The sequence below is a fragment of the Gobio gobio genome (assembly GCF_949357685.1).
Source record: "Gobio gobio genome assembly, chromosome: 24".
Classification (NCBI taxonomy): domain Eukaryota; kingdom Metazoa; phylum Chordata; class Actinopteri; order Cypriniformes; family Gobionidae; genus Gobio; species Gobio gobio.
In genome coordinates, this window is record NC_137120.1 from 39,605,056 (window position 1) to 39,620,592 (window position 15,537).

Below are 15,537 nucleotides of genomic sequence, written 5' to 3' on the forward strand. Positions count from 1 at the left end.
TTAACCAATATCGTCCTTGAATCGTATCGACAACCTCAAATCGTGATACGAATCGAATCGTTGTTAAAACGAATCGTTACACCCCTACTAAAGAATGCTTTCAGCAGCTTGTTGAATCAATGCCACGTAGAATTAAGGCAGTTCTGAAGGAGAAACGGTCAAACACAGTATTAGTGTGTGTTCCTAATAATCCTTTAGGTGAGTGTATGTAAAAAGTCATATTTTGATTTATTTTTTAATTTATTTATTTATTTGTAAATCTATAATTTTTCATTTGTTTGGTCTATTTCCCTTCAGAAAGGCTCTGTTGATTCCACTAGGTGTCAGTAAACAGGGGGAAAATACTTTTCTTGATATCTCCTTCCAAAAAAAAGTTATTGAGATGAATCTGTTGAAACTATCTAATAACTCCTCCTCATCTGCATTGATTGACAGCAGCCACTGGGCAATCGAGGCTCCGCCTCCTCAACTTTGTAAAGGGAGATCTCGGGCTCTGATTGGTCTAGAAGCATGATCGACGTGTCTATAGAGAGCTGAGATGCTCAGCTTTTTTGACGTATGACGCAATACGTGATGGCGTCATCAAAAATTGCAGCTAACAAAGACGATCAAAACTAAGGATTTGTCTGCATCACATGTTTTGTTCTGGACATCGGTGACGTATCACAGTGTGGTTTGGCCATGCTCGCTCACACACATGTGAAAATAGTCTCATTTTGAAGAAAACAACGTAAGGAACGAGCCGATATAGCGTTTGAGGGTAGTAGCTACACAACAAGTTAGTGATCCGAACAGGAATATGACTCATGTGTTCGCTTGTTCAAAGGAGTCATTTCCATCTTCGTGATTCTTTTGATAATAACGTTACTGTAAAGTGTTGGATCGGTGAAATAAACTGTACAGTGATATTCTTGAGGGCAAGAGCTTTCATTTGATATATGACTTGTCTATTTTTGGTGAGTGATATAAATATGATATTTAATATTATTCATATGATTTTCTCAAGGGGGGGTCATTGCGGGGGGGTCAAATTCAGACCGTATTATCTTTTTCTATGTAACATAAATGCAAAAGTGATTGGGTTATCAAGAAAGCTGAGGTTCTGATCTTTCAAACGATACCATATGTCTAGTTTTGTGTTACACAACTTATTGATTTTTTTAATGATTATGATGATGCAATATTGGACCCACGGGTGGGGGGTGCAGAGCTGAAGTGAAACAAGGATTTTTATATCGAACAAAATAATAAATACATTTTAAATATGCAGTATATATGGTCGCTCAGAACTGAGTTTGATGCTCGTGTGTGTGTGTGTGTGTGTGTGTGTGTGTGTCTACAGGACGGCCTCCCGCTCCACTGTAACTTCATTCCCTTGGATATCAGACTGCAGAACTGGGAGGAACTGCCACCAGAATTCAATCACAGCGAGAACAGGAGACAGGTGTGTGTGTGTGTGTGTGTGTGTGTGTGTGTGTGTGTGTGTGTGTGTGTGTGTGTGTGTGTGTGTGTGTGTGTGTGTGTGTGTGTGTGTGTGTGTGTGTGTGTGTGTGTGTGTGTGTGTGTGTGTGTGTGTGTGTGTGTGTGTGTGTGTGTGTGTGTGTGTGTGTGTGTGTGTGTGTGTGTGTGTGTGTGTGTGTGTGTGTGTGTGTGTGTGTGTGTGTGTGTGTGTGTGTGTGTGTGTGACGGGATCTTCAAGTACTGTTTCATCAGATTTTTTTGTAACACATCTGTGTGTGTGTGTGTGTGTCAGGTTGTGCGATTCGTGCGCGAGTGGAGCTCTCTGACTGCGATGAGGCAGAGGATGGTGAGGAAGAGTGGAAGAGTGTTTCTCAGCCCCATCCTGCTCCTGGAGGAACTCACACACTCACAGCGGCGGCACAGCAGCACCTCCAGGCAAGAGAAAACACACACACACACACACTATCAAAGCTGGAGAGGATTGGGACATGTGGGCGGATCTCAATCTGATTGGCTCACATGTGGATGTCAATCAAATTAAGCTGTTTTTGTTTCTTTTGTTTCCCCCACACACTCCTTCAGAATCACAGAAGCTTTATTTTACTGGATTTTAATGAGTTAGGTTATGAATTATTTATTTTCACTTTTTTAGTAGACAGATAGATAGATAGATAGATAGATAGATAGATAGATAGATAGATAGATAGATAGATAGATAGATAGATAGATAGATAGATAGATGGATGGATGGATGGATGGATGGATGGATGGATGGATGGATGGATGGATGGATGGATGGATGGATGGATGGATGGATGGATGGATGGATGGATGGATGGATGGATGGATGGATGGAATAACAGATGGATGGATGGATGGATGGATGGATGGATGGATGGATGGATGGATGGATGGATGGATGGATGGAATAACAGATGGATGGATGGATGGATGGATGGAATAACAGATGGATGGATAGATATGGGATGGATGGAATAATGGATGGATGGATGGATGGATAGAGGATGGATGGATGGATAGAGGATGGATGGATGGATAGAGGATGGATGGATGGATAGAGGATGGATGGATTGATGGATTGAATAACAGATGGATGGATAGATAGAGGATGGATGGACGGAATAACCGATGGATGGATGGATGGAATAACAGATGGATGGATAGATATGGGATGGATGGAATAATAGATGGATGGATGGATGGATGGATAGAGGATGGATGGATAGATAGAGGATGGATGGACGGAATAACAGATGGATGGATGGATGGAATAACAGATGGATGGATAGATATGGGATGGATGGAATAATAGATGGATGGATGGATGGATAGAGGATGGATGGATGGATAGAGGATGGATGGATGGATTGAATAACAGATGGATGGATGGAGGATGGATGGATGGATTTACAGATGGATGGATAGATAGAGGATGGATGGATGGAATAACAGATGGATGGATAGATATGGGATGGATGGAATAACGGATGGATGGATGGAATAACAGATGGATGGATAGATATGGGATGGATGGAATAACAGATGGATGGATGGATGGATGGAATAACAGATGGATGGATAGATATGGGATGGATGGAATAACAGATGGATGGATGGAATAATAGATGGATGCAATAACGGATGGATGGATGGATGGATGGATGGATGGATGGAATAACAGATGGATGGATAGATGGATAGATAGAGGATGGATGGAATAACGGATGGATGGATAGAGGATGAATGGAATTACAGATGGATGGAATAACAGATAGATGGATGGACAAAGGATGGATGGAATAACAGATGGATGGATGGATGGAATAACAGATGGATGGATGGATGGAATAACAGATGGATGGACAGGATGGATGGAATAACAGATGGATGGATGGATGGATGGATGGATGGAATAACAGATGGATGGATGGATGGATGGATAGATAGAGGATGGATGGAATAACAGATGGATGGAATAACAGATAGATGGATGGATGGATGGATGGACAGAGGATGGATGGAATAACAGATGGATGGATGGATAGATAGAGGATGGATGGAATAACAGATGGATGGATGGACATGATGGATGAATGGATGGAATAACAGATGGATGGATGGATAGAGGATGGATGGATGGATGGATGGATAGAGGATGGATGGATGGAATAACAGATGGATGGATGGATAGAGGATGGATGATGGATAGAGGATGGATGATGGATAGAGGATGGATGGATGGAATAACAGATGGATGGATGGATAGAGGATGGATGATGGATAGAGGATGGATGATGGATAGAGGATGGGTGGATGGAATAACAGATGGATGGATGGATAGAGGATGGATGATGGATGGATGGAATAACAGATGGATGGAGAGATAGATGGATGGATGGATGATGGATAGATAGATGGATGGATGGATTAAGTCTTAAATGAACGTAAAGAGTTGTGGGAAATTAGGACAGGTCTTAAAGTGACAGCAGACTAATAAACCTACTGCTGCCTGTCCATTAAAGCTGCACTATGTAACATTTTTTCAGTGAAATATGACCATGTCTCAAGATTCTGCACTTAAACGTGCCGACATCAAACTAGGCCTTTGTTTTGAACAGGCGACCTCAAGCGGACGGAAAACTTACATAGTGCAGCTTGCAGAGCAAGTGTAAATCTGAGCCCGTCTGCCTGGGCCAATAGAAAACATTAGCGCTGATATACTGAAGGGCAGTAAATTTGACATTTATTACAGTGGGTTTATGTGAAGATCGTGTTAAGTTCACTTTAATTAAAGCGCAATATTTATGGCTTTTACATGAGCTTGTAAACGGTGTGAGATTATTGGCGAGGAGGTTTTTAATTTGAGTTTTGTTTGAGGATTTCCTGACACATCACAGTCAGTTTGTTGTTCTGTTACACAAACATCAGCGTTTTGTACGGCAGCAGATACGGCACTGCCCTTTAAAGGGTTAGTTCAGTTTTAAATCAACTTTTGCTGATAATTTACTCAGCCCCATGTCATCCAAGATGTCCATTTCTTTCTTTCTGCAGTCGAAAAGAAATGAAGGTTTTGGATGAAAACAGTCCAGGATTTTTCTCCATATAATGGACTTCAATGGGCTCCAAACGGTTCAAATGACAGTTTCAGTGCAGCTTCAAAGGGCTTTAAACGACACTAGATGATGAATAAGGGTCTTATCTAGACAAACCATCAGTTTCTGCGAGAAACCCAGCAGTATTTATGCTATTATTTTACCTCTTATCAGACGAGCGTGATCATCTCTGAGCTCCGCCATAACTTCCGCTGAGTGAGGTCAAAATACGAGCGTGGTCATAGATGTATACGCAGATGCCTAGCAGTCAGTAGAATGAGGCATCTACGATCGATATATATATATCGATCGTAGATGCCTCATTCTACTGATCCGTGCAGGCTCTAATGAGGCATCTACGTATACATCTATGACCACGCTCGTATTTTGACCTCACTCAGCGGAAGTTATGGCGGAGCTCAGAGATGATCACGTTCGTCTGATAAGAGGTAAAATAATATCATAAATACTGCTGGGTTTCTCGCAGAAACTGATGGTTTGTCTAGATAAGACCCTTATTCATCATCTGGTGTCGTTTAAAGCCCTTTGAAGCTGCACTGAAACTGACATTTGGACCGTTTGGAGCCCATTGAAGTCCATTATATGGAGAAAAACCCTGGACTGTTTTCATCCAAAACCTTCATTTCTTTTCGACTGCAGAAAGAAAGACATGGACATCTTGGATGAAATGGGGTCGAGTAAATTATCAGCAAAAGTTGATTTAAAAGTGAACTAACCCGTTAATGGCACCATGATGTTCCCGTCATGGTACAGAGTTTTACTCTCTCTCTCTCTCTCTCTCTCTCTCTCTCTCTCTCTCTCTCTCTCAGATATCTCTCCAAACAGGATGTAGCTCAGACCTCCATCGCTGTGGCCCAGAAAGAGGGCGGAGCCCTCCGCATCATCAACAAGGACAACGTCACCCCGAAAAGATTAATTTCCAAACCTTCTGACCATACCAACAGGTTTGAATATTGAATGTTCAAGCAATGCCCTGCGAACTAGTCGATCTATCGCCTGATAATCGATCGGTAATCACTAAATTTGGCCGATCTCACAAACTGATCAGATGAGGCTTTTGCCATAATGTTCTGTTTTGTAACATTAGTGAACCATAGTAAACCGCACATCTTTATTTACTTGGTCTGAAAACCAGTTCAGGCGCATTGTTGGTGTGTTGCTATTGTGAGGAACTGAAAACGACTGACCATTGACCAACACACACCTGCTCTAAAGTCGATAGTGCAGCATTTGTTGTGTTTTTTGACCTCTTAACTGTCACTGTCCCACTGGCGGGACACCTTTTTTTTATTGCCTTTTTTTATATCATATATTTGAGTAATTATCATAAAATTAAAAAGCTTACGAACTCAAAATTCGTCCTGTGTAAACCGTTTTGAAATTGGACGTTGCGTTACCATGGAAACGGTACTTTAAATTCTTCTAGCAGGCTCCTCCCTCTAATGGGCGGCGTCATGTTTCATATTACAACATTTATTTGAACTACTTTATAATCAAAATCTTTTCTAATCTTGACAAAACACATATCGTCGGAAAGGTCTGAGTCTCAAGGGTCCATATTTGGTGACCGTTTTTGTGATTGAAGTGACATTTGGATAGAAATTTACAGGAAAATGCATCAAAAAACAATCAATGGAAAGTGGATAACACCCGGTGGCTGTTTGTGGTACAGCGCCTAAACAAAATCTCTTGGGGACTTCAATTTTTGTGATATCAACTTCAAATTTGGAACACAACCTGGTTAGACGTATGGCTTTGATTTTATAGTCATTTTAGATTTTTGTAAAGTATATATTTTATATAAAATAAAAAATATTTAGTGCAGTGTTTTTTATTTACAGTAAATTTAAACTTCCATAATTGTTTCATACTTTCATATTTTGAATTGCTTAAATAATCTGCAGAGTGTCTGGTTTCAAACAAGACCAAACTTAGGTTTATATTCCAAAGCATTCTTGAATTACAGCCCTTTAAGTTTAGATACACATTTTCATGTGTATTCTCAATGTTCTTATATCAATGTTAGTGATACCTATAGGCGGTGCACATCGTGCGTACATTCTGATTATCACACACACACAGGGACATGCAGCAGCACACACACTTTTTAAATATATTCCTCTCTAGCGAAGCGTTCAGTCTTTCCTCATGTAAATTGTAAATCCGCCCATGGTGCGAGCGCAACTGGCTTTTAAAGGGAATGGGAGATGAGACTCTGATTGGTTACGCCCAAAACACACCCATGACTCATTAAGAGATGAGGTACAACCATTTTGGACCATGCGCTGACTGTTTTTTTCCTTGTTAACTACTACATTTCCGCCTGGATTTGGCCGACCCAAATTGAAAAGCTTCCCATACACACACACACACACACACACACACAGTGTCTTTAAATACACAATACTGGTGCCATTTTACCGGAAACTCTTTGTAGTTTCATAAACCACTGCTAAAAGTGATAAACATGTGAGTATATGTTGTCTGAGCTGTAATAAACCCCCTCATAAAGAGGCGATTTTAGATTTTTTTTGGTTATAAATTCAGTTTTGAAAGTGTGTAACTCAGGCCCTGTGTGTTCTAGCACCCTGCAGACGGTTTGGGCTGTTTCCACTAGATTACAGCAAACACTGGAAAAATTATTTTGTCTTTATCATGTATGCAAGATTTATTCAAATGGATCACCAAAATAGTGTATTTAGAGAGACTGTGTGTGTGTGTGTGTGTGTGTGTGTGTGTGTGTGTGTGTGTGTGTGTGTGTGTGTGTGTGTGTGTGTGTGTGTGTGTGTGTGTGTGTGTGTGTGTGTGTGTGTGTGTGTGTGTGGTGTGTGGTGTGTGGTGTGTGGTGTGTGGTGTGTGGTGTGTGGTGTGTGGTGTGTGTGTGTGTGTGTGTGTGTGTGTGTGTGTGTGTGTGTGGGAAGCTTTTCAATTTGGGTCGGACAAATCCAGGCGGAAATGATCCCAGAGTAATTTAGTGTAAATAAGTTACTTTGTGCAAAACAAATGCCAAAGTGATGCATATCTCCAGAAAGTACAGAATGAGGTCAGAGCTCCTCCACAGACATTTACCATTTAAAGTACACTCACCTAAAGGATTATAAATACAATTATCTAATCAACCAATCACATGGCAGTTGCTTCAATGCATTTAGGGGTGTGGTCCTGGTCAAGACAATCTCCTGAACTCCACACTGAATGTCGGAATGGGAAAGAAAGGGGATTTAAGCTATTTTGAGCGTGGCATGGTTGTTGGAGCCAGACGGGCCGGTCTGAGTATTTCACAATCTGCTCAGTTACTGGGATTTTCACGCACAACCATTTCTAGGGTTTACAAAGAATGGTGTGAAAAGGGAAAAACATCCAGTATGCGTCAGTCCTGTGGGAGAAAATGCCTTGTTGATGCTCGAGGTCAGAGGAGAATGGGCGACTGATTCAAGCTGATAGAAGAGCAACTTTGACTGAAATAACCACTCGTTACAACCGAGGTCTGCAGCAAAGCATTTGTGAAGCCACAACACACACAACCTTGAGGCGGATGGGCTACAACAGCAGAAGACCCCACCGGGTACCACTCATCTCCACTACAAAGAGGAAAAAGAGGCGACAATTTGCACGAGCTCACCAAAATTGGACAGTTGAAGACTGAAGGTCTGATGAGTCTGGATTTCTGTTGAGACATTCAGATGGTAGAGTCAGAATTTGGCGTAAACAGAATGAGAACATGGATCCATCATGCCTTGTTACCACTGTGCAGGCTGGTGGTGGTGGTGTAATGGTGTGGGGGATGTTTTCTTGGCACACTTTAGGCCCCTTAGTGCCAATTGGGCATGGTTTAAATGCCACGGCCTACCTGAGCATTGTTTCTGCCCATGTCCATCCCTTTATGAGCACCATGTCCCCATCCTCTGATGGCTACTTCCAGCAGGATAATGCACCGTCACAAAGCTCCAATCATTTCAAATTGGTTTCTTGAACATGAAAATGAGTTCACTGAACTAAAATGGCCGCCACAGTCTCCAGATCTCAACCCAATAGAGCATCTTTGGGATGTGGTGGAACGGGAGCTTCGTGCCCTGGATGTGCATCCCACAAATCTCCATCAACTGCAAGATGCTCTCCTATCAATATGGCCAACATTTCTAAAGAATGCTTTCAGCAGCTTGTTGAGTCAATGCCACGTAGAATTAAGGCAGTTCTGAAGGCGAAACGGTCAAACACAGTATTAGTGTGTGTTCCTAATAATCCTTTAGATGAGTGTATATTCTAATAGTCGTCATGTCAAGCATGAATAATAACAAAATAAATACACTTTTCTAAGCAGTGTTTCGACATAAGAACCTCAAAACATGATTAATTTCTATCAAATGAGACCATTTTTGCTGAGTAATTAGTTACCATTATTTTCAAATATGCCACTTAGATGTGAAATCATTCAAATGCCTTCAGGGTGTGACCGTGAAAGCTTAGGTATCACTCCGATATAAAGCTCGAATGAATGACGGTAGCCGGTATCGGCTGCAAAAACCCTGATCAGAGCATCAAGAACATCCCAGCAATGCAATAAAAACCACTCATAACTCCCTAGCAACACCCACTTAGCAACTAGTGAGTATTTCAAACATTGAGTCCTTTGGGAAAGGTAAAAACGCTGTAGTTTGATGAGGCGACCACACAATCTGAGCCAGTTCTCCACGCCTGCACTCTGACAGGAACAAGAGAAGAGCGCGCGATCGCTGATGAAGTCATCACACACACACACACACACACACACACTGTCAGACACAGCGTGGCTTTGTGATCATATGTGACAGCTGTTTCCTCTTGTACTTTGTCGGTATGTGTGAAAGTCATCAGACTTTGTTCTTGCGCGATGAGATCCTCAAACCGACGGCTGCTACCCCAGGTGTATCTAATCCACAAATGAAAATCAATATATATATATATATTCAATGGCTTTTGGATCATAAATTACTTTCCCCCCGTGGTCAGGGTGATGACTGACGCTGACAGATACATATTTATGAATTTGCATTGCTCTTGGAGAATATATATATATTGCACAGCAAGTGACAATTTATTTTGAAAGTGCATTTCCGCATGTAATTATGTGTGTAGTAGCGAACGGTTAACCTTGTAAACCTGGGATGTTGTGTGTGTGTGTGTGTGTGCTCAAGAATGCTTAGTGCAGAGGATAAGAGCTTAATCCACACACATGCGAGTGCTGCGGCATCGCCATGGAAACCGCGGGAGGAAAAAATTGCGACGTACTGAGCGCTGTCTGGGGCTGGGTATTTTTAGGAGATGGAGAGAAAAGAGGAAGAGAGCCAGAGAGAGAAAGTGAGATCTTTCCTCGTGAACTTTAGACTAGTTAGTGTGGTGAAGACTAGTCTCACACACACTTCATCACACGTTCGATCATATTTGGGAGACGTGAAATTATTCGGCGGAATTCAACCTTTGTGACAAAGTCAAATTTGTTTTGTTTTGTTTTTTTAATGACCAATGCGACATTTGTGACCAAAAACTTGTGCATGTATAGTATATTTATATATAGTTTTATTTGTATTTTTGGAACAAAAACTTAATTTGCATGATCATAATTATTATTATTTTTGTTAATAGTGCCATGTTTATGCCTTTTTTTTTTTAAAGCATAAAATGACACGAAAATGCACAATTATCTGTCGTTTTCAACTGTGTAGATTTGCAAAAACGGCATAAACATGGCACTAATAATAATAATAATTATTACTTATTTAGTTTTTTGGAACTATACATTTATATAATAATAATAATGACATTATATTATTATTAATATTAGTGCCATGTTTTTGCAAATCTAACAGTTGAAAATGACGTGTAATTTTATGCTTTTTGGAACGATACATTTATATAATAATAATATTTATGCAGTTTTTAGCTCATCTAAATAGTCACAAATTGCATATTATCCAAATATCCCAAAAGGTTTTGCAGAACATATTTTTATTTAAACAATTACTGCATTTGTATAACATTAACTTTAATAATAATAATCATTACTATTGTTATTTATGCTTTTTTGGGGGCAATTTAATTGATCACAAATTACATTTGCCAAAAAAAAACTTTTCATAAACATGCCACGAATAATAATTTATTAATTGTTGCAAATTTTGCATAAGTTATCAGACCCTAAAACATAAAAATAAGGTCAAAATTTGTCCTTTTACATTTGCCATTTTTATGCATTTTTGCATTATAAAGACACAAATATTTTTATGTTTTTGATAACTTATGCATAAATTACTTTCTAGTTGTCATTTTGTTTCTGCTTTTTGAAAAATCTTTAATAAATAAAACATTTTTGGTGGCATTGGTAATTTTTTTAATGACCAATACGACATTTATGTGACCGAAAACTTGCACAGATGTATAGTATATTTATATATAGTTTTATTTGTATTTTTGGAACAAAAACTTAATTTGCATGATTATAATTATTATTATATTTATTATTAGTGCCATGTTTATGCCTTTTTTTTTAAAGCATAAAATGACACGAAACTGCACAATTATCTGTCATTTTCAACTGTGTAGATTTGCAAAAACGGCATAAACATGGCACTAATAATAATAATAATTATTATTATTATTTATTTTGATTTTTGGAACAATACATTTGTATAATAATAACATTATATTATTATTAGTGCCATGTTTGTGCTATTTTTGCAAATCTAACAGTTGAAAATGACAGATAATTGTGCGTTTTTGTGTAATTTTCTGCTGTTTGGAACAATACATTTGTATAATAATAATATTTATGCAGTTTTTAGCTCATTTAAATAGTCACAAATTGCATATTATCCAAATATCCCAAAACTGTTTTGCAGAACATATTTTTATTTAAACAATTACTGCATTTGTATATCATTAAATGTAATGATAATAATAATTACTATTGTTATTTATGCTTTTTTTTTTTGCGATTATAATTAGTCACAAATTACATTTACCAAAAAAACACTTTTCATAAATATGCCACAAATAATTATTTATTAATAATTGTTTTAAAAAAGCAGAAACAATATGACATTTTTAAACATAACATCATAGCAACACCGTGCCACCAGCCAAAACACCCTAGCAACCATCAATAACATCATAGCAACACCCTGCCACCAGCCAAAACACCCTAGCAACCGTCAACAACATCATAGCAACACCCTGCCACCAGCCAAAACACCGTAGCAACCATCAATAATATCATAGCAACTCCCTGCCACCAGCCAAAACACCCTAGCAACCGTCAATAACATCATAGCAACACCCTGCCACCAGCCAAAACACCCCAGTAACCGTCAATAACATCATAGCAACACCTTACCACCAGCCAAAACACCCTAGCAACCGTCAACAACATCATAGCAACACCCTGCCACCAGCCAAAACACCCCAGCAACCGTCAATAACATCATAGCAACACCCTGCCACCAGCCAAAACACCCTAGCAACCGTCAACAACATCATAGCAACACCCTGCCACCAGCCAAAACACCCTAGCAACCATCAACAACATCATAGCAACACCCTGCCACCAGCCAAAACACCCTAGCAACCATCAACAACATCATAGCAACACCCTGCCACCAGCCAAAACACCCTAGCAACCATCAATAACATCATAGCAACACCGTGCCACCAGCCAAAACACCCTAGCAACCATCAACAACATCATAGCAACACCCTACCAACCATCACCAACATCATAGCAACACCCTGCCACCAGCCAAAACACCCTAGCAACCATCAATAACATCATAGCAACACCGTGCCACCAGCCAAAACACCCTAGCAACCATCAATAACATTATAGCAACACCCTGCCACCAGCCAAAACACCCTAGCAACCGTCAACAACATCGTAGCAACACCCTGCCACCTGCCAAAACACCCTAGCAACCATCATTAACATCATAGCAACACCCTGCCACCAGCCAAAACACCCGAGCAACCATCAATAACATCATAGCAACACCCTGCCACCAGCCAAAACACCCTAGCAACCGTCAACAACATCGTAGCAACACCCTGCCACCTGCCAAAACACCCTAGCAACCATCATTAACATCAAAGCAACACCTTGCCACCAGCCAAAACACCCTAGCAACCATTGCCACCAGCCAAAACACCCTAGCAACCATCAATAATATCATAGCAACTCCCTGCCACCAGCCAAAACACCCTAGCAACCGTCAATAACATCATAGCAACACCCTGCCACCAGCCAAAACACCCTAGCAACCATTGCCACCAGCCAATATTATAGCAACTTCCTGCCACCAGCCAAAACACCCTAGCAACCATCAATAACATCACAGCAACACCCTGCCACCAGCCAAAACACCATAGCAACCATTGCCACCAGCCAAAACACCCTAGCAACCATCAATAATATCATAGCAACTCCCTGCCACCAGCCAAAACACCCTAGCAACCATCAATAACATCATAGCAACACCCTGCCACCAGCCAAAACACCCTAGCAACCATCAACAACATCATAGCAACACCCTGCCACCAGCCAAAACACCCTAGCAACCATCAATAACATCATAGCAATGCTGTAAAAGTGCTCCTAACGGTAGTGCTTTGACGGCCAGCAGCAGAACATATAAAAATCTGCGTTATATTGTGTGTTTGTGTCCGCAGTGAGTCTGAGAGCCCTGTGTGTGTCCAGACAGAACCTCCGGCCGGTTACCTGCAGGCCGTGGACTCGTCTGGTTCCCCCCTGTGTCTGTCCTGCCAGAAGCCCAGCGGGGAGCACTGCGGCTGGGCACGAGGGTTCTGCAGCCCGGCCTGTATGGAGGACTTCCAGCTGCGCTCCAATCAGGGCTTCATGCGCGCGCGAGTGCTGGAGGCGGAGCAGGGTGTGTGTCAGCACTGCGGACTGAACGCCCACCAGCTGTACCTGCAGGTCCGGGACGCCCCACACACACACCGCAAGGAGATGCTGGACAACACCTGGCTGGCACAACTTCCCCTCAAACAGGTGGGGCACATTTAAAGCCTCATCTGCATATTGTGACAGTGGTGACAGTGGTTATAATGGCTGCACTCTCCCCAGGGCCTGATGGTGGTTGAACAAACTCAGGGTTACAGGATTAGTTTCGTCTAAACCAATCCAGTCAGGCTTTGTTAGTCTCAGACTTTGATCCAGACGATGATTTATGAAGTAGCGATATTTGAACAATAAAGCTCATATGTAGCTCATACTCATTCTAAAGCTTATTTACGTTACCTTTATAGGCTTTATTTAAAGTGATTTAATAATAATAATTTTGTCATATTAATGTTATTGTTTTTATTTATTATTTTTGGTATATTTATTATTATTTGTTGTTGTTTATAATAATCATATTAATGATCATAATAATATTTGTGGCATATTTTTATTATTTTTATTATTATTAGTCGTTGTTATTATAACACCAAATAATAACACATATGCTACAAATAGTAATGATATAATCATATTGTCATATTATTTGTTAATAATAAGTATTGTTATAACAAATAATAATAAATATGCCATAAATAATAATAATATTGTCAAACATTTTTAGTTTTTATACATTTATTATTATGTTGTTGTTGTTAATAATAATTTAAATGATCATAATAGTAATTATGGCATTTTTTGTTGTTATTACTATTATTATTATTAGTAGTAGTAGTTGTTAGTAATAGTTATATGCCACATATAATATGATTATATTATTATAATAATTATATAATAATATTGTCATATTATTTATTAATAATAGGTATTGTTATTATTATTAAATAATACATATACCACTAATAATAATAATAATATATTATTATTATTATTATTATTATTATTATTATTATTATTTGTTGTTGTTAATAATAGTTGTGGTTACCAACAACAAATAATAATAAATACGCCATAAATAATAATGATATAATAATAATATTGTCAATAATGTAATTATTTATTGTTATTCATTTTATATATTTATGATGATAATTTTTTGTTGTTAATAATCATATTAATGATCATATTAATATTTGTGGCATATTTTTGTTGTTATTATTATTATTAGTTATAGTTGTTAATAATAGGTGTTATTATTAACAACAAATAATAAATATGCAACAAATAATAATTATATAATAATAATATTGTCATATTATTTGTTAATAATATGTATTGTTGTTATTATTAAATAATACATATGCCACTAATAATAATATGCTATTATAATTTGTTGTTATTAATAGTTGTTGTTATTAACAACAAATAATAATAAATACGCCATAAATAATAATTATATAATAATACAAATAATATTGTCAATAATGTAATTAATTTTATTTTTATATATATTTATTGTTATTATTATTATTTGTTGTTGTTAATAATAATATTAATGATCATAGTAATATTTGTGGAATATTTTTTGTTATTATTATTATTAGTAGTAGTAGTAGATGTTAATAATAGGTGTTATTAACAACAAATAATAAATATGCCACAAATAATGATATAATAATAGGATCATCAATAATATAATTTTTATTATTAATAATAATAATAATAATAAATAATAATGTGGCATTATTATTATTAAATTCACCACAGTTCTTAAAAATAGTCATAATTATTATTACATGTGGCATATTTATTATTATTATTTGTTGTTAATAATAATAATAGCTATCATCATCATCATAATCATCTGCTCTCCAGAGAGAAAACATGTAGATATGAACAAGACCTCAGTTTGTGTTCCTGAGATTTCTCCTCCATGACCAAAGGCGTCCGATTCCCTCGCGTTGATAAACGTTGTGTGTGTGTGTGTGTGTGTGTGTGTGTGTGCAGGGGCGCCTCGAGGGGGGTGGGGGAGTTTGGGGTGTGTGTGTGTGTGTATGT

The 15,537-nt window shown here is 38.5% G+C and overlaps 1 protein-coding gene across 1 annotated transcript in view; it reads left to right on the forward strand.

Moving 5' to 3' along the window:
• The window catches only part of zranb3 (zinc finger, RAN-binding domain containing 3), a 142,165-nt gene that overhangs the window by 116,801 nt on the left and 9,827 nt on the right, over positions 1 to 15,537 (forward strand). The window contains exons 16-19 of the mRNA XM_079807572.1: positions 1,343 to 1,444; positions 1,754 to 1,896; positions 5,405 to 5,539; positions 13,290 to 13,629. Coding sequence (XP_079663698.1) covers positions 1,343 to 1,444; positions 1,754 to 1,896; positions 5,405 to 5,539; positions 13,290 to 13,629 — 720 coding nt within the window. The remainder of the gene's footprint in view (positions 1 to 1,342; positions 1,445 to 1,753; positions 1,897 to 5,404; positions 5,540 to 13,289; positions 13,630 to 15,537) is intronic.